Source organism: Typha latifolia, chromosome 8 (genome assembly GCF_019914945.1).
Source record: "Typha latifolia isolate L0001 chromosome 8, TyphaL0001v2, whole genome shotgun sequence".
NCBI lineage: Eukaryota > Viridiplantae > Streptophyta > Magnoliopsida > Poales > Typhaceae > Typha > Typha latifolia.
Genome location: NC_133093.1, coordinates 6,806,131 through 6,827,025, shown reverse-complemented (window position 1 = coordinate 6,827,025; position 20,895 = coordinate 6,806,131). Strand labels below are relative to the sequence as shown.

Below are 20,895 nucleotides of genomic sequence, written 5' to 3'. Positions count from 1 at the left end.
TTAGAAAAAATAGCCACCAAGAGGAGGAATATATAAACTCACAAATTTCATTTTATTCTCCCAGAAGATCAATTCACTGAATGATTCTGACTCTAAGATGAAGCATTCCAGGTCCCAGTTATTCCAATCTTGGACAGCTTTTGTGATTGTTCTTATCTAACAACACAAGTTCTAACTTCCCTCAACCATCAGGCAAGCCTTCTAGAAGTGACGAAAAGAGGGGCACGATCCCTCCACCCAAGCACAAAGATTGTACCGAATTTTTAAGGGTAATCCATATTTATTACTGAAGCTGACAGTACTACTCAAAGGATATTAACAATTATAATGTTCAAATAAAAACACACCACAACAACAGAATAATGACTGACAGCACACCACAAAACATAACACTTCTTGTCCAGAAAGGTAGAACAAACAGCAAACTGATAAAATCATCAGTCATTGTGCACAGACAGACCGAGTAAAATGCTTAAAGAAACAAAACCAGCACGCTCCAATATAAGATGGAAAATACAATAGGCAAAATTAGCTTCATATGTCTTCCACTATATATCATATAATTACATCAATATAAAACATTTACTTGTTCCATGCTCCAACCCCCTCCATCACCCCTCCACATCATCTTGCCTTGACCCAGTAACTGCAAAGAAATTTCAACTGCCCACGCTGCCACAAATAATGTCTCATTCCTTCAGAAAAGTTTTGCAAAACAGAAACATTTCCATAATCCTAGTCTTACATTTTTAAGAAGCTTGATCATCAGGATTCAGCTGTACTTGGTTGCATGCAACAAAACCACTTCTTCTGCATATCAAAGGAGCTCATGGTAACAACTGAACTGCAGAACAGAAAACTCTAAACAGACGTTCTAATTTTGCATCAAAGGCAAGCCATACTACATAAGTGCCACTGATTAATCTAGTAACGTCAGATAAATATCATAGGTGGCTATTCTCCAAATAGGACTATGGTTTTTCTTTTAACTTTTATTCTTCAGAAATGGTGGATAGGATATGAAGATGAAGAAGGCATAGAATCATCATAAACAGTTCCGCAAAAATTCTTTGGTAGGTTATTCTAATGCCTATTCAGATGATTGAGAGACATAACTGGCATTTAACTTCTCTATACCGAATAAGGATTTGGAAACAAATAGCTACTAAGGGTTCCAAATCTGAATATAGCATCTAAAATAGAATAAACTTACAGAATTAGACTTGATAGGATATGGTCCATGCTTAAATCCCCGATCTTCCTTCTCTATCAAGTCAGATTCTTGTGCATTGCCACCTGTCTTCTTCTCATCTCTAGCTTTATTGAAGATTACAGTAAATCCCTCTGCAGAAGCAGGGTCATTGACATCCCACTCACCAAACTTTGGTAACGGTCTTCCTTTGTCCTGCCAAAATTATACAACAGTAAGGCAAGTTCACAGGTTATGAGAAAGTCGTATTTACCAAATTACAAAATAAGAAAAAAAAAATACTGCATAGGCAACAAGAATTATCTGAAGATAAATAACATCATTTTTAATTAGGAAAGCATAGAAATGCTCACATTACCTTGGATATTCTAGGTCCTCTAAGTTCCATGAGAAGTGAAAGAAAAATGCATTTTGTTTTTTACTTTTGGTCTATAAGAATTGGTCCTGGTTCCATTCATCTTCCCTGATCTATGAAGCAACCAGAAAGTCAACATATTACTCTAAAATATCATAATGCTTTCTTCCATCTGCATACTTCCATTCCCACAGTTCAGTACATTCCAAGCAAGTAAAAGTTTCTGTTTGTACATAAGTGTGCATCGCATGAAGGACATAAGTTTATTGATAGATTTGTAATTGTCTATTCGTGGTCAAAACTGAATATGTTGCAGTAATCAACTGATCCCTTCCCATGCTAATGTCAACCACTTCATCAATAAAACAGCATGTGGTGGAAACTATGGAAGTTGATGCTTATCCGCAAAATAATTTATTGCTTACCTTCTATAGGGACATTCACAAATACTAAAACATTGTTTTCTTAAAGAGCAAATTAGACATTCTCTTGGTAAAGAGCAAATTTAATTGTAGTCAGAAACTATTTTCACATTAATTTAATTATATTCACTTGATAAATATTACTAACAATATTAATTTTCACTTTTGAGGCATCCTACCCAAGAGACTTTTAGTAAGGCAATTTCAAAAGCACAAGTAGTAGGGATTCAAGAGACCAGTAGTTATTACAGCTCAAAAGGTAATTATAACAATAGAAAACAAATAAAATAAATCCCAGGTAGGAAGAGAAAAAACTGATTGTATTTCTACTCTATCGCACATAAGTCAGAGAGACATTGATGTAGAAACTAGTACCATAAAGATCATAGCAACAAGTTCAAAAGAACTCAGTATAACAGATCAGGAGAAATCTATTAGGAATCCAAGAAAATTAAAATAAATGAAATGATGAAGCAGTAATATTCTTGCATGTTCTTTACCAAGGATGGCCGTGCCGACCGGCACGGGGCGTGCCGGTAAACACTTACCGTGTCGGCGGAGTACCGGCACGTGGCACAAGGATGCCGCGTGGCACCCCTTCTAATGCATCACCGCTCACCATCGACCTCGTCGCCGATCACCGATCGCCGCCCGACGCTTGCTGCTCGCCACTTTCTGCTTTCCGATCGCTGCCTGTTTCGTGCCCTAGCCCCCGAGAGAGGAGAGATCAAGACAGAGAGATCGAGAGAGAGAGAGAGGGTTAAAAACTTAAGTCTCTCTCTCGATCTCTCCTCTCTTAGGGGCTAGGGCACAAAACAGGCGGCGATCGGCGAGCGATGGTGACGACAACGGCGACGGCGACTACAATGGCAAAGGTGAGTATCTCTTTCTCTCATTCTCTTACGGCACGACCATCGTTGTTCTTTACATATGACTTCTTCCTTAATGTAAAATTATCTGACTAAGCAGAAAATGATTACAGAGGAAAAGAGTGACTTTTAAGTATAGCATGTCTATTTAGTGATGGACAGTTGCCAATAAGATCTCGATATTTACCAGAAATAATTTTTGTTGATGAGAATTTGAGAATAAAGTAAAGTTCTAAAAGGTGGCTGCATTATGCAAGTGGTCAAGAGATTGCATAGCACACTAAAAAGCACGGACACGGACATCGGACATAGATACGACACGATATGGACACAAGGATATGACAAATCCTAAAAGAATAGGACATAAAAGTTTAAGACATGGCAAAATAAATAAATAAAACTATTATATATATTATTGATTATATTTCTCTAAACTTGTAAATTAAATACAAAGACATGCATAAATTACTCACGAGAGAAAAATAAGATGTACAATATCACAAAGTCAAAAATAAAATGCTAATATGTGACGATACAATTCAATATTATGAGAATAAACAACTAACTATCATTACTTAACCATAATGGATGGGGTATAGGCGAATCTATGATTTTACAATAATTTGCATTAATATTAATTTTCTTGGATGCACTAACTTGTGATTGTTACATTATATTTTGCAAGAAATTCTTGCAATAGATAATTTCTATTATAGACTTTTTATAACTTATGATAAATCTCATGCCTAAAAAATGTCTTAACAGTGTCCAAGAATGTCCAAAGAGTGTGAATTTATTTTATAATTTCTTAAATATTGGATACATTGTAGAAGTGTCTGACACGTGTCCGATAAGTGTCCAACAAGTGTCGGACACGGACACGGCATGCTATTTGAAGTGTCCATACTTCATAGATAGCATATATGTGGATGCATATGCAGGTGCATTTGTCAGACACGGACACTAACACGGCATGCTATTTGAAGTGTCCATGCTTCATAGATAGCACATATATTTTTGTGGATGCATATGCGGGTGCATATACATTTGATACAAAATACTCCTTAAATAGATGAATATAAAAGCAAATTGGAAATCAAAAGAGGTAGGATGAAAGAATAATTTTGAAACTAGACACTTCACTATACAAATATTAGTTTTGTATGTCTAGGAATAGTTGTATTTGAAAATTATTATACTGAGGCTTTAATAATTTACATGTTGCTAGTCCTATGCATGGATGCATGAACCACATTTTAGAGCAAGGAGCTTAAGAGATTAACTATTCACTCTTACACAGATGTGTTCTTTATAGAGGACCTCCAAGGAGGCGACTGGTCATGACTTTGAGTTAAAAAAAGATTGTTACCCTATTTAGACATTTGACATCCTAGTTTATATAGAACACTTGATATTATTTGATAAGCCAGCTCCTCCTTGATCCAATTTCTCCTTACAGCAAAGAAGTATCCTCATTTAGCTAAGTTACATGCTCTCATCTCAAAGAGTCTTGTTTTAAATCCTTACATTGTTGGACAAATACTACTTTTCCTTATGTAAAAGAGTCCAAAATGGTCCATCCTAATGTGCATAAATGAAGCCTCAGTCAATCGTAAGATATACATGATGTGAGAAATATCACTAAAAAGAAAAAGCGCCTTGTGCCCGCTCCACTCTGTCATATGTTATGGATGTCTTTTTCCTCTTCCTTCTATTTTCATCGATCCTTGAGGTGTTGTTCCCTTCCCTTCTCTTTTGTCTCTTACTTTAAGCCCCCTTCTTTTCTTCCCAGTCCCCACAGCCTAGTAAGGTGTGTTCATTTCCTCTTTACCCTGTATGCCTAGTGGGTACCTTTCTTCCCATTTCTTTCATCTGACTGTTATTTCTGCTCACCAAGCCAGAATCTGTTTTGATTTAAAAGTGCAAACAAAGAGATGTATTCTCTTTCTTTTGTTTAATGGTGCTGCTTTCATTTTAAGAATGTCTTAACGCATTAGACATGGCGCCCATCGTATATTAAAGATACAAAGAAGTTAAAGAATGAAGAAAAATAATTCACGTAATTAAAGTAAAAAGTTGGGAGTTCAGCATTCGTGTTTGAGTTTTTTCACTGTGCAATGGTGAGGTGGAAATGTGCAAAGACATGGTTTCAAAAGTGAGCTTTCCTCAATACTAAGATATAGATCAAGACAGTTTACAATATTCAAGATGGAACTTATGCAACGGAGAAGAGAAGAAACATCGGGACAGTCAAACCCCCATTACTAGAGAGGCTATTCTTATGTTATGCTCAAACTGATCATTAATTGAATGACCGATTATCAAGAAAGGAGGAAAACCGGAAATCAATTGGGTGGGTGTGGGGAGAAGGCAGGGTTGTTGGGGAGATTTCTCCAATAAGATACAATAAATCATTTTCTACATTGCATAATGAACTCATCGGTCCAGAGTTACCAAGTAGAAAGGTACAAGGGACAGAGAAGCTGCAACAATAAAAGTGAATGGTGCCTGGGTAAGAGAAGCAGTCTGAGGTAGAAGAATGCAAGTAATCATCATCTATTTCTCTGGATAATAATAAATTTGCTCATCATTATCTCTACCAAAGTCAGACATGTTTCTAGCGAGAATGTCCATAGCCACCAGTGGAAATGTTAACGAAAAAACAACTGCATGACAAACTATGAAATAATTCTAATCATGTGCACAAATTCAATTGGAAAGAATATTCAAGAACGTAAATAACGCAGCTTTTCTACAACCATCAAGACCTGTCATAAGTAATGACATCTCAAAAAGAGTTGACCAAATTAAGAACAAAACCTCTTTTTTGCCTTCTGCACCATCAAAACCCTTTCAAGTGCATCACGACAACTATAGGCAGATCAACATCAACAAGATAAACTAAAATACAACCAATAGAATCCACTTCAAATATCCAAGCACCGAAATCAGAGCATCAATTCACAAAACAATAGTTATAAACAAAGCCCTCTATAATCGCCATATTGGAGAGATTATAAATCAAATCAACCTCATTAATGATCGATTTTACGAAGATTCCAAAACCATCAATCCAAATCACCGAATCCCAGATATCGAATGAATCCCATCCCCTCAACAAAAAAAAAAACAATCACAAATCACACAGTATCCTCCCGAATCGATTACAATTAGGCCAAAATTTACACTACAATCGCAAATTAATGAGGGGAAATCGACTCTTACCGACATGAATTCTTCCGACACCAAAGCAAGCAGACAAGCTAAAGAATCCGAGATGAGAGAGAGACGAACAGCCTCCTATTTAAGTAGTCGGAGTGCTCGTAGTATTTTATTTCCATTTATAGAATAAAAAATTGGGACTGGGAGAAGACTACTGCGCATGTGAGCTGTGAGGTGGGCGGGCTACGAGGCTGCGTTCAAGAGTAACGGCGATACCGGCCATGGTCCGTTAACTTGGACCGGTTATAAATCGAAAACGAGGCGGCTCGGATGACAGAGACGTAACGGACGTTAGCTGGAATTGGACAGGTTGGCATGAGTTGGGACCACGTAGTTCCCTTGCCTAGCTGGCACTTCGTGTGTGTGTGTTTGGTAAAATTGAGGTTTTAATATATGTACGACTTTATAGAAGGTAATAATTTAAGATTAGTGTATTTTTCTTTAGTTTAAATAAATTAATGTCTTAATCTACATTTTTTCTTTTATGAGAGAAAGTCCTGTAGACAGTATTTATTTCACAACATTTGATACAAATAATTCACGATGGATCAATTTATTCCTTACAAAAAAATGTCTGAATAGCAAGACGGGCTATATGATGAGCAGTATAATTATTTGGATTACCTTAATAGAGGTAAAGTAGTGAATATACCCATTGCATTCTTTTTGAATGATTGACCAATTAATTTCTGAAGTCTCCATTGATTGCTTCCACTACATTTAAATAGTAGCTGAAAACTAATTTTGCATTTCTTCCTACTTGAAGAGTTCTTTAATGCCCAAAAGCAAAGCGAGGGCATCCCCCACTAAAGCTCCATCATAGTGATCCATGAATTCATACTTGTAGACTTTCAAATTCTGCAAAACTCATGTAATAAAAATTCTAATGCCACCATTAGCTCCTCCTTTCCAAGCTGCATCTACCTAGTAGAATATAATTTTGACTATAAAGAAATCACCTCATAGCCGATAGACTTTGGCCCAATACTTAGACAGTCATCTCTAGCAAGGGTTCCTATAAGGTTGCTAATTTTTCTAAGAGCCTGACTGAGGCTTAGCTCATTTTTCTAAAAAATAAGGTTATTTCTTGCTTTCCAAATAACTCACATTATGATGAAGGGGCAATCTAGTTACTGTTTGGATAATTTAGTATTATAGTGCAAGACCGAATCTAGTAGACTTTCATAAAACTCATCAGGATGTAGTCTAAAACCACCAGCAAACTAAATAGTCTGAAGAAGTTGTAGTGAAAAAATAGATACTCTACTGTTTCAACATGGGAACTACAAAGGGGGACACACTATCAAAATGAGGAATCATGGGTCTAAGGGTTGCACAGACTGGAAGGGCACCAACAACATAGCACCAAATAAAAGTCTTTATCCTTGGCATAACATCACTACCCTAGAGAACCTTTCACAGCCTTTTCACATCTTGGTTTGAAGATGAAGCACCCTAATATCATTTTGCTAGAGAATTACACTTGAAGATTTAGAGGTAAATTTGCCACTCATGGTGGGCGTCCAAATCATCTTGTATGGTCTATTCAGCAATGCTAGATTGATGAAAATTTTCGAGTTACTCCTAGCTACCTCAGCAGGGGAAAAATTTGATGAGTTGTATGTTCCAAGTGGTGTCTTGTACATAAATTAGGTCAACTACTCTATAGGTGTCATGTGGAAAGTTATAGATAGTGAGGTCAATGCATGGGACTTGAGGATCTTCGTTTATTGAAGCCTATAGGCCATTATCGGTCACTATTTTTATTGCTCTGTGGGTATCATGTGGAAAGTTATAGCTACTGAGGTTAATGCATGGGAACTAAGGATCTTCGTTTATTGTGAAAAGTTATAACTACTCTATGGGTATTATGTGGAAAGTTATAGCTAGTGAGATCAATGCATGAGACCTAGTGATCTTCGTTTATTGAAGCCGATAAGCCATTCCCAATCATTATTCTTATTGCTCTCTTTAGAGTACTTCTTAATTCCATAATTGAGCTCCACACCCAAGTAGTAGATCGTCTTCTTCATGCAGCCCATAAAGGTATACTTGGGGAAATACTTTGCTTTCACTAAATTTGCCCACATGCTATCATTTGTCATTTGTTGTAATGAGTCACCAAACAAGTTTGAGGATTAGGCTAGTTAACTAATTGAGAGTTTGTGATGCCTAGCCCACCAATCTCAATAAGCCTGCAAAAAGCTTTCCAACTCCTAAGAAAGCCTACCTTTTCCTCCTGAGTTTCCCTACCAAAGGTCTTATTAAGGCATCAAAATACCTAAGTGTGGTCTTGGGAAATAAGACGCTTAACATGAAGTATATTGATATGCTACTAAGCACTAACTTTTTCAGAACTAACCTTCCTACATGGGAGAGATGGCTTGCTTTCTAACTCACTAATTTGGCTTTAAATTTTTCTATAACAAAGTTATAAGCACTAACCTTTGATCTTGGGAGCATAAGAGGATTTCTTGACCTTCTAATAGCTTGACTTTTAAGGTAGACATAACTTGGCTTTTGCAACTTGACTCAACATCATTACTGAAGAAGATGACACTTTTTCAAAACTAATTTCCTAGCTATATAGAGAAGTATAAAGGTCTATAAAAAACCTTATGTTGGCTGCTTCATGAAGAGTAGCTCTACCAAATAGGAGCAAATCATTAGCGAACATTAAGTGGGTTAAGGATGAGCTCTCTTAGAAATTTTGATGTTGTTAATCCTTTTGAGTTGTAAATCCTGCTTTACCAAGAGGGAGAGAATATTAGCTCTCATTATAAATAGGTAAAGAGAGAGGGGCAACCTTATCTTAGGCCTCTAGAGAGCTTGAAAAAAAACCTTCCACAGAATCATTAACATCAATAGTCATACTTGTAGTGCTCAAGCAACTAAGGACTAGCTTAATGAATTGATTCATAAATCCGTAAAGCTTAAGACAGTCTCCAAGAGAAGCCCATTTATTCTATCAAATGCCTTGGACCAGTCAGCTTTTAACATGAAGGTCTTTTGTAGCTCTTGGTTAGTTTCAATCCAAGATCTGTCGCCTTTGGGTGAATACATTCTGTGTTTCGAAAATGATATTCTTGAGGTAAGGCTTAATTCTTGCAACCAACAACTTTATAATAACCTTATAGACTATGTTGCAAAGGCTAATCGATCAAAAATCTCCTACCTTCATAGGTTGATCTTTCTTAGGAATTAGGGCAATAATTGTCTTGTTTAGACCAATGTCCGTCACACCAAGAGTAAAGAAGCTTTTGAAAGTTGTGCAAATTTCATTTTTCAAGCATGACCATAAATTCTGAATGAACCTTGAATTGAGCCCATTAGGTCTTCGTGCATGATTAGGTGCTAAGCTTTTAAGAGTGTTTCATTTGGAGGGACTATTAATAGTTCTTCTTCAACTTCAGCAATGATTAGGGCCGCTCTCTTTCTGATTATGTCATAGTCAAGTATTGATGGTGGACTAGTTGACTTGAAATGTTTCTCAAATAGGAGACAAAGGTTGCCCTAATTTTGCGATTGTCTTGAGTCCGAACATCATCCTCCACTTGGAGGTAGGTGATGCATTTTCTTCTACTTTTGAACATCGCTATGGCCAACACATTTGGGTGCATTGATGATAGAACTGTTCCTTTTTTAGTGTCAAGCCATCATGTGCGCTCCTTAGGATCTACTCTTGAACTCGGTCTTCTTCCATTATAGAAGCCTTAGATTGGATGTTAACAATATTTTCTTCAACCTATAATGTTATTCCTAAGGCTTCCTACATTGTTCTTGGCCCAATTTTTAATTTGTGAGGCCAGACAACTAAGCTTTGTTGAAATAGACAATTGCTGCAGTTGACTCCATTCCAAGTATATCTATAAAAGGGAACAAATTCTTCATTTGAAAACCACTAATCGTCAATCTTAAAACGCTTTCTGGCATAGTGGCTAGTGGAGGAGAGTATCTAGTGATAAAGGATTATGTTCACTCAAAATAACTACGAGATGTAGGATTCTTGCATTGGGGTGTCTATTACATTAGACAGAGTTGACAAGCTCTCTATCTAGTCATTCCTTGATAAGCAAACATGCATCCCTTTGATTAGACCAAGTGTAGGTTAGCCCACCAAAGCTAAGTTAATGGAGGCTAGATTTGCTAGTCCAATCACTTAAGGCTTCTATGCAGTTGCTATTCGAAGCATTGCCACCATCCTTCACAGTAGTGATAGCAATTTGGTTAAAATCACCTACATAGCAGAAAGGGAATGGTTGAGTCTTCTACAAAGAAAGCTAAGTCGTCCCAAAGAGAGGAGGCATGGTAAGGATAATTGTAAACACCACAAGATAACTAGTCTTAGCTTGGGTTGGTGCCTCAGATCCTAGTGAGAATAAAGCTTTCACAAGCTTTAAAAATATCAATATGGATACTATCATCCCAGATGAGCCAAAGACCTCTAGTAAAATGAATAGAGGAAACCACAATACTATTCTAAAGAGGGAGAGTAGGGATGACACTAGCTTTATTCTCATCACATTTTATTTCTAACAAAAATGCTATGTTAGCACCAGTGCTGCAGAGGATCTTCTTCAAGTTTTGAACTATCAAGGCGCCTCAACACTCTCGATAGTTCCAAATAATTTTTTTTCATTTTTTAGCTACCAATGTTTTAGGCCTTATCGCTATGGCCCTTCCAGATGTGCTTGATTTATTTTGTCTTAAGAGACGAAGGGCAGATTTGCTTGGTTTTAGTGATTTTAATTTTAGGTCCTTAATTTTTCCCGTAGGAGAGAGAAAGGGGATTACAAGTTTGCTGTCTAGGTTTGTTAGGATTTCTGTGGAAGAGGGCATGCATGGCATTTGATTGAGGGGTCGAAAGATCAATTACTACATTTCCAAAAGCCTATTGTGTAGGGGTGACATCAACTATATAGGTTAGGGTCTACATGAGCCTTGGTAAAGTGTTTGATTAGTTGAGATTGGAGGGTACATGTCCACTAATCCCACTTGAATATAAACAACCTAGATTTTATAATTTCTATGGAGGGCTTAGGTGGCAGGCTCTTTGGATCTAGAGGATTTGGCGAGATTTCTTTCCCAGTGATATCTAAGGAGACTACCGAGGAGTAGTGTGATTACTGCCGTTAGAGTAGGAGTAAATGCACCTTGTGGTAGTCATATGGCTCGAGTGCCCCAAGGTTGACAAGCATATTATATCAAGCCCCATTAGAGTGCCCTAGTGCAGCTTTTCATTATGGACTTTGAATTGACGTAATGGCGATGGCTTCTCTACCGAGAGCAGTGATTGCTAAAGAACCGCATTGTTTCCCTTTCTTCCCCTTAACCGAACTTAGAGGAGAAGCTTGTTTTGAGCAAGGTAAATCTCGACTTCAGCATTCTCTGCACCTTGGAGTGGAGGTTTTGGAGGTACTCTGACTTTATCTTGTTCTCAAGCTGCTTTCTCTGTGAACATTCCTAGAGTTCATGGGCAATACATCCATAGAAGACACAATGATGAGGTAGTTTCTTAAACTTGACCTAAACGTCAGCTTGTAACCCATTGAGCAGAGTGACGGATGGTTTCCAATGAGTGGCTTTACTATGTCCACTTTTATGCGAACCCTTATGAACTCTGTCCATTTGACATCTTCGATGCATTGGTGGAACTCAAAGAACTAACTCTCTATGCTAGTTTCTAGTAGTTGTATGAGACAAATACTTGAGAGGGAGGTCAAGAAATTGAACGCAAAATTCATAGTGGAAAAAAATTCACTTCTCTACCGATTGGTTTGGTTGGAAGTGATCTATGACAAAGAGATTAAAGAACCAAGGTGAGCCTACCCAAACTCGCCTTCTATCCTTCTTAGTTTCAAAGATAATGATGAAGATGTTTTTGCGTACCTCAATAAATTCCATGGGGCCTTCCAAACACCAAGACTTAATTAATGCTACTTTTAGGCCTTCAGCATTTATGTGTCTTCCCGACAGCAATTTCTCGATCATGCATAAGCTAGGGTTGCGGCCCAAAATAAAAATTTTAGGCTATAGAGGAATATTCTTTTCCACACCTCCTTTAAGGAGATTGGAGATTTTCTGTAGCAGTTCCTATGTTGCCATGAATGAAGTGGTAGAGCCCTTGGGGCAAATGTGTAGAGATATAGACAAAAGAAGCCTTGACTATGTTAGGAAAGGAAAGAGAGTATACAAGGCACTCCTAAAGGAGAGAAGGAAGAATCTATCTGAAGAGAGAAAGGAAGCCTGGGAAGCAAGTTCCCTAGATAAGTGCTTCAGTTTTATTATACTTAGGAAGAGACAGCACTCCGGTAGTGTCAAAATAGAAAAGACAACCCAAATCATATCAGGGAGAGATGTTCACCACACATGGGTACAAAAAGTTACAATTCCTACCAACCAGGGCAATTCGAGGGAAGAAGCGAGAAGATGGATAGAGAAGAGTGAGAGATGTCTTAACTCTACCCATAGACATATTACTTAGGTATCGCTGATCCAAATTTAGAGGCTTTGGAGGATCTCCTAATAAGACAATGATCGATAGCTCGGTAAAAAAAAATTGATATTAAGAAACTACTACATTATGAATAGAACATTTTCTCCTAAACATTTTTCATCTCATCAGCTTTATGGTGATAATTGGGTCATGTTAAACGAGTTTGGATTGTGTCAATTTTACCCTAACGTGTCAAATTTGGTAGTAACGAATATGACCCGATTATTAAATAAGTAATAAGCTCATTCACCTAGGGGTGTAATCTAGCCGAGTTTGATCAAGCCTAGCTCTGATCAAGCTTGAATTAAAAATAATTTCAAGTCTAGATTTTAATCAAGCTTGAATTAATATCATTACAATACAGACCAATGTCGAGCTCGAGCCTGAAGGAGCCAATCAATAAGCAATTTCATGTCTTGATCAATTCAACCCTAATTTAAGTCTAATCAATCTCAAATTGAATCAAGCTTAAAATAAGGTCTAATTCAATTATAAAAATATAAATATAAAAAAGTAACTAATAGAAATTTCTATGTATTTGGAAAAGATATGATAATCAAGCTCGGCTTGAAATTATTTCTGAGACTAAAGATCAGCCGAGCTTGATCGAGATCTTATCGAGTTATCGAGTCGAGCTTGAGCTTTAGCTAGATTATTTTTGATAGCTTAGATTCAACTCGCATATATTTTGATTTTTGACCACGAATGCTGGTTCCTCAGAAACTTTGTTATCCTAACAATTAAGTGTTTGTTGTTGTTGATTGCACTAACTGTAGCATTTTTTTTTAATGCAATATATCTTAGGAGTTCTTTTATTACACTTAATAGTTAGCTATAAACTTTAATAAGTACCTAGATGATGGGCTTAAGTTTAAGGGGTTTTTTTTTTCTTTTTTTTTCTTTTTTTGAGGAAATGCCTGTGTACCAGTTCATTCAAGAAAGGAATTACAAAATAAAGTTCAGATTGGGTTCTTTTTTTACAAGATCCAAATGCTTGGCTTTAGATCGGACCAGACGATTTGGCAGAAGCGCACCGTTAACCCTCTGATTACAAGCAGAGGGTCTTCGATGCAATACATCAGGTATGTCTCCATTTAGAGCCTCCAGAAAAGTGTTTTTTTTTTTTGGCTCTGTGGAGATTTTATATACATTTGTAGTTCTGGTACACATTTAGAGCCACTTTGGAGGTCTTGTTATATTGGTGCCAATATGATAAGTAGATTAAATTTTAGTTACTTTGCCATCTTTGTGAAAAATTTAATCCATGCATACTTCCTGCATATGTAGCATTTTAATATATATATATATATATATATATATATATATATATATATATATATATAATTTATTTTTAAAAACAAATTTATTTTTGTAAATGTCTAGTGTACTTCATTCATTGCAACAATTTGTGGCTTTTCGATTGAGCTTGAGTATGATAAAGATGTAAGTAATGATAAAGTGGTAGTAGATGTAGTGCAAATAGAAAAAGAATTAGATAAAGAGAGGGGAAAAAAAAAGATTTCTTTGGTGTAGAAACTTTTGAAGTCTAAAGTTATTGGATACAAAACAAAGAAAAAGTGGAGGTGATTAGATACAGTTATTTATACCTAATTATTGTCAAAAGACTTATTCTAAAAGGATGATATGATGAAGTTCCAATTTGATTAAATACATTTATATCAAAAACAAAGGAAAAAAAAATAACAGATGCTGAATTTCCCTTCACTTCTAAATTTAGAGATTTCTAATATTTTTAGCTTTGCTTCACTTCGAAATAAGAGAAATTATAGCGAAGATGATAATTGTGCATGAATATTCTTTCAGAATGATTGATTTTTTTCAGTTTATTATGCTAATGAGACTATAGAGGATGCTTCTTCTATTGACAGCACTTACTTTATATGAACGTTATCCCCTTACTTCGTTATATTTGATAAAATTATTAGACAATTTAGCTTGACTACAAAAAGAGGATTATGTACCGATTCTCCTACTTAGTAGAACTCTACATATGATATGCTTGAACCTACTTTCACTTATAAAATGGTGTTTATATCTATGTAGATAGACATGTCAATGACAGGTGGCTTCTTACTAAGGAACCATGGTGCAAGTTTGAAAAAAATTCAAAAGATATTGTTAGTCATAATTGAGGAGGAGTCAAATTCTCACAATGAATACATAAAGACAATAGGACAATAGTGAGAAATAAAATTTTGCAATACTTTGATGACAATAACGTCAATTATGGATCCAAGATTAAAAAGAAAGTTTGCTGAGTTCTTTTCCCAAAATTTATTGCATGAATAAGATTTTTGATGTTATTTGTTTAATTCAAAGTACATCAGAGGCCCTTACCTTTACTCTATATATGTCAATGATTATTCAAATACCAAAGAATATGATTCTAGTATATCAAATATGGTTCCAATTATATCAAGGCTTCCATCTTCAAGTAACAAGAGACCTATGGGATCACTTTAGATTGCCTTTAATACCTGAGGAAGGTATTAGATGATTATCGTAGTATTCTGACTTGCCAAAGTTTTCACCACAAGAGGTTTTTGGACGCTGATCTAGAAAAATATGAACTTAAGCTATTGAGCAGTGCTATAAGCCCACAAGAGGGGAGAAAAATAGATAGATTTTGATCCGAGATAATTTGATTCGGAGGAAGTGGCTTGGGACTAATTGCTATATTTGAAGTATAGATATGCAAAGATCTTTTACAGATTGTGGATATTTGACATATTTGGGGCAGGTTTCATCCTAAAGCATGATATTTGGACCAAAGGTAAGTGTAGAGGTGTGGGGAATGATGATAAAAAGAATGGAGAGTTTGGATGACAGCTTCCCTTCTATTTTCATGTATGAGAGTATTTTTTTTTAGATATTTTCTATCCTTTAAGTGTTCTTTTCTATGAATGAGAATATATAACTATGCTTGCATGAATTTTTGGGTAGTTAATGCAGTCTTATAGTATGCAGCGTAGACTTATTTTCTGTAGTCTGAATTTATAAGTATGCAGACATAAATTTTTTAGTGGTTAATATGGGCTTAGAGTATACAGCACGAATATTTATTATTATTTTAACATATGTAGTATGTCATTTTGTTACACACTTTTTGTTCTTAATTATATTAAAAATAGGGAGAACACGTCGAGGAAACATGAGTCTAGGTCTTTTAGCATAAGGATTGACAATTGGACTACTCAGCGAAATTCAATTTTATTGGACCTACTTTATTAATAACATGATGGAGGAGTAAAAGCTATAGCAAAAATAGTCGGAAGAAAATAACAAAAAAGTATGTCGTAAGAACCGGTAGGGAATTAAATATCGAGCATCTAAAAAATAAATGAAAAATTGTCTGTAAAACTCATTGAAATCACAAGGATCATTTGGAGAGAAAATGATAGAATTAGGATCACATTAATTATGTTTTTTGCACTGTCTGATAAAGATTAGGATATGATTATAAAGATATAGAATGTACAATATATTTTAACACTATGTATACAATATATTTTAACACTATGTATACACTATATATACACTATATATACACTATATATTTGGTACTTCATATGTTTTCACGTTTAATGCTGCATTGAATGAAAGCATCGGGTCTTCAAATACACTTACATTGAAAATTGTAAATTTGGAGGGTGATGATAATCTTCATATTTCCTCTAGTACTAAAGAGAATAAGTACTGGCTCAAGTAAGTCAAGTGTAGTAAGAGAGAAATTTCTCGCATCGTCTTCTGCTAGACATGGCCTTCCAAATAGCTCTAAATCAATAGGTAAGTTGTTCAAGAATAAGTTGGAGAAGATCCAACATGAACATAAGTTAAGTAAATAAGGGCAAGTGGAAAAATGCTTTTCAACTAGCTTATGAACTCCCAAACTTGGATGATGACAAATAATGTTTTTTTGCTAATGCTTTTAATGATGTGGGTTGTAGGTCAATTTAAAAGGAACTTCATACTGCTCATGCATGCAACAAATGGGTACACATCAAAATAGGACGGGAACCACCAATTATGTCACAAAATCCTTCCAATGTAGAGCTTGTAATCGTGAGAAATCTAGAGAGAAAATTTGATAACTACTTTAATCAAGTTCATACTAGTAGTCGTAGTTCACGACATGAATGACTGAAAACAATTTTATTAATAATTTATCTCTATAGTATGTTAGTTTTATAAATAGTTGTATTTTATATGGACGTATATGGATTATAACATGACTGATATAACATTAACCCTCTTTCCTTCTTTGTTTATTTTTATATTGTAGACTTGAGTAAATAGAAATGTGTTATTCTAAGATAGATTAGTGTGTTTGTGTATTTTATGTAACCTCTGTATGCCCATAATGACATGTACTACTAAAAATCTGGCGTGCACTTGTACACACTAGTACGCACTAGCACACATAAACTCACACTGATGCACATATGTCCAACGGACTTTAAATAAAATTACACTAAGTATCAAATTATTGTTCTTACTTTGGTCAATCATATATTACTGACTTCTTTCTTTTCTTTTATTGCTGAAATTATTTGTACGACCTTAAAGTGTTATACAAATAGGTTTGTTTTTATTTTGCTTTTATTTGCTTTATCCTTTTTACAATATTTGTTTATTTGGTCATTCTTATTTTAAATTGGTAATGAATAATATAAGTAATTTTTTTGACATGAATGATTATAAAGTCATGAAAATTATAGCATGGAAGGAACCCATTTAATTGGAACACCCTCTACCGCTTCACTATTGTCACCTTCTAGTCTAGACACATCTAATTCGGGTAACTTCGATGAATATCATTCTCATAGTGATACATGGTAAGAAATTTCACTATCGTATACTCAATGCCATATACCTACGCCATGTAGAACTAGACTATTTGGGGGTCGTGATCTTATTTTTAATATCCTAAATGGCTATAACAATTAGTCCATTAATGACTTTCTAGTGAATTGTAGATTATTACACTTTTATGCCAAGAATTGGAACTTAGTGGAGCAATCAATAATATATGTATCTCATCAAATAAGAAATTAGCTATTTTTTTGTATTTGGTTGTACATGGAGCCTTGGTTAAGATTCTTACAAAGAAATACTAGCATTCTACTACTACCATTTGTTGTTACATCAGTCACTTTGCCAATGTTATTTGTTCCCTTTTAACTAATTATATTCATAAACCACCCAATGACATTGGAGTCCCCGAGAGGATTAAATGTAGTAGTGATTTTTTTTTCGTACTTCACAGTTAGTTTTATTATATTTTGAATTTATTATTTTATTATATCTTTAGATAAATATTATGAAATGGCAATTTCTATTTTATTGCAAATATATAGAATGCTATAGGAGTAATATATGTGATCTATATTCCTACAGTTGTCCCTAATGAGTTTTTGACAAGTACATGCTGTCGGTAGGGCTATGTTGCCCAAAATGTCATGATTGTTGTTAAATTCGATATGGAAGCATAGTTAAGAAATAATTAGCACACATTATTGGAAGCCTAGTTAAGAAATAACTTTAGCATCTCATCTGGTACGTTATTTATAAATTGCATAGAAGTATATATATATTTATAATATTAAGTAAAATTGATTAGCAAGTATCATTAGAAGCACAGTTAAGAAATAACTTTAGTGTCTCATCCTGGTATGTTATTTATAAATTGCATGGATATATATATATATATATATATATATATATATATATATATAATTGCATGGATATATATATATAGGGAATTATTATCTGGTTGATGTCGGTTATGCAAACACAACTCATTTTTGGCACCATATAGAGAAATCGAATATCATTAGAGTGAGTATAGTAATACACAAAGTGCACATTACGGGTCTAGAGATATATTCAATCGTCATGCTTAACAAAATAATGTCATGGAAGAACATTTAGTATACAGAAACAACGTTTCAAAATAATGTCTCTCTCATGTTGGATTACTACTTTCTTTGTCGCTGATACAAACATTTGCTTTATTACAGGCTTCATAGGTGAGATGTCTTGCAATCTTACAAAGAAATTGGTTTATTTTCATTTTGACTAGATGTTTGATTTTCTATTTGTTCATAGACCTTGTCAATGACATGATGAACCAAGTTTTTTTTTTCATTTTCTTCTTAGTTAGGGAAATCTTTCTCTCCAATCTTATTTTTCTCTTCAATGTCATATTTTTCTTCAATCCTATTTTTCTCTTCAATCTCATCTTTCAATTTATCACTCTTATGCATGGGTTAAGCTTTTCCACTTACTTTTGAATATGAGTGAATAAGAAGGCTTACAAGTTATAACTTCCTTTACCCTCATTAGTTGTCCTCTCTAACCAACAATTTGACAATATGATAGACTTCTTTCAACAAAACCTTCAAGTCTATCTACTTTTTTATCTATATTATTTAATTCAAGTGCAACATATCTCCTTAATTTCTTGAATACAGTAGCAATAATCTTTATTTTGTCTTAAAAACTATAGTAAACAAATATAAAAATGTATAGAGTGTGAATTAGCTACACTACCGATAAATGGATAATAAGTGTAGGCATATTCCTTTGCAGTGCGAAGGAATCCTCCTCACTGTAGATATAATTTTGCATGTTGATATTTAATACCATTGATACACAGACATTATAAAAAAATTATGATAGAAAACATAAACAAAATAATACCTCATCCTCCTCTTTTTGCATAGGAGGCTTTTCTCGAGTGCTTAGCTTTTAACCTCTACCAATAATTTACTTTTGTAGCTGGGCGATCCGATGCGCCAATGGTCTTGTGTCGTATGCCAAGCTACATAGTAAATAGCATAAAATACAGAAATCGTAAATTAAAATAGAAACTAATATATAATTTGAAGAAATAGAACATAATGTGATGGATGGTAGGTTAAAATAGAGAGATATATATCTCCCCTTTGATAGGAACATTTGTCCAACGGAACAAGAGAGGAGAGTTGCTTAAGATAAGTTTCCTCTTAGAGCATCTCCAACCGTGGCTCTATATTTGGAGCCCAAAGGCTCCAAATATGGAGCCAAAAATGGAGCAAGAGCCCGGTAGACTCCAATGCACCGGGCTCCATATATATTAAAATAATAATATAATATATATTATTATATTAGCTATTTTAAATTACTTAATAGGTCATTTTAGCATTATTATTTTTCAATAAAAAATATATGGTTAGAAAACTCTCATTGAGATCTTTAAAATAAGACTAATATTTAATAGTTTCAGAAGTAATTTTAAATTACTAATTTTTTAATTAAACGTATCAAAATTACATTACACAAAATAAACATCGAAATAAGCATTATGTCATTAACTAAAAATATCAAAATTGTATTACATAAAATAAGCAAAAATTAACCAAACATAATAAAAATAATAGATGTTTAATATTCAGGTAAGTCATTTCCGTAGCCACCGGTTCCGGTTTCGTAGCCACCGATTCCAGTTCCGTAGCCACTGGTTCCGGTCTCAGTTTCATTTTTAATGTATTTCATGTTTGATGTATTTCATATCTAATGTATTTTAATATTTAATATTTATATTGAGAATAATTTTAAGTAATTATATTTTAGGACACATAATTTATTAGACTCATTTTTTATAAATATTAAAAATTTTAAAATTTAAATTAGCTCAAAAATAATTTAATATTAGACTCATTTTAAAGGTCTCGATGAGACCTTTCCAATGGTATTATTTTTGTTAAAAACCGATTAGTAAAACTAATTATATACTCAGTTTAACTAACTAAATTATTTAATAAAGGATACAAATAAAATTAAAATTATTGAATGTGAGCCTCCAAATTTGGAGCTAGTTGTAGAGCCCCAGTGGAGCTCAATGGGGCTCCAAATTTAGAATTTAGAGCCTAGTTGTAGTTGCTCTTAATGGTACGAAGAGAAAAACAAATGCTCCATTTATGCTCCATTTAACTAATAGATACGACATTTTCGCTATGTCTAGTCAGTAATGCAACTCCTTTTAACAAGTACTCATGGATAGCTATAAATCATGAGTAAAAATATTTCTGTCATTTGTTTTAAATCATCAACAAATACTAATTCATTATTCTTTAATACCTTAATATCTATTTTATGTTACACCAAATAAAATTATCATTCCTTGTTCTAATATTGACTAAATGTTAGAATAGCTATATATTAATATTAGCTTTCTTCTTATGGTATTAAGAATTAGAATACTATTGCTAGAAGAGAGCTTGTTCTCCCATCAGATGACAAGATCGAAGCATCATGCT

At 34.4% G+C, this 20,895-nt stretch overlaps 1 protein-coding gene across 8 annotated transcripts; it reads right to left on the bottom strand.

Moving 5' to 3' along the window:
- Nucleotides 1–363: 363 nt before the first annotated feature.
- LOC140794327 (protein NOI4-like) lies at nt 364–6,249 on the bottom strand. 8 transcript variants are annotated; one of them, XM_073146327.1, is made up of 5 exons: nt 6,082–6,163; nt 1,569–1,678; nt 1,214–1,405; nt 746–810; nt 364–672 (listed from the first exon to the last, which is right to left on the bottom strand). In XM_073146327.1, the coding sequence occupies exons 2-4, from the start codon at nt 1,596–1,598 to the stop codon at nt 766–768; spliced, it is 267 nt and encodes an 88-aa protein (XP_073002428.1). In that variant the 5' UTR covers nt 1,599–1,678; nt 6,082–6,163; the 3' UTR covers nt 364–672; nt 746–765. The 8 variants fall into 8 exon arrangements, 6 of the variants coding, with proteins under 6 accessions (XP_073002428.1, XP_073002431.1, XP_073002433.1 ...); XM_073146328.1 differs by having other exon boundaries at nt 473–663; nt 6,082–6,168; XR_012110117.1 differs by having other exon boundaries at nt 657–672; nt 746–844; nt 6,082–6,183.
- Nucleotides 6,250–20,895: the final 14,646 nt, after the last annotated feature.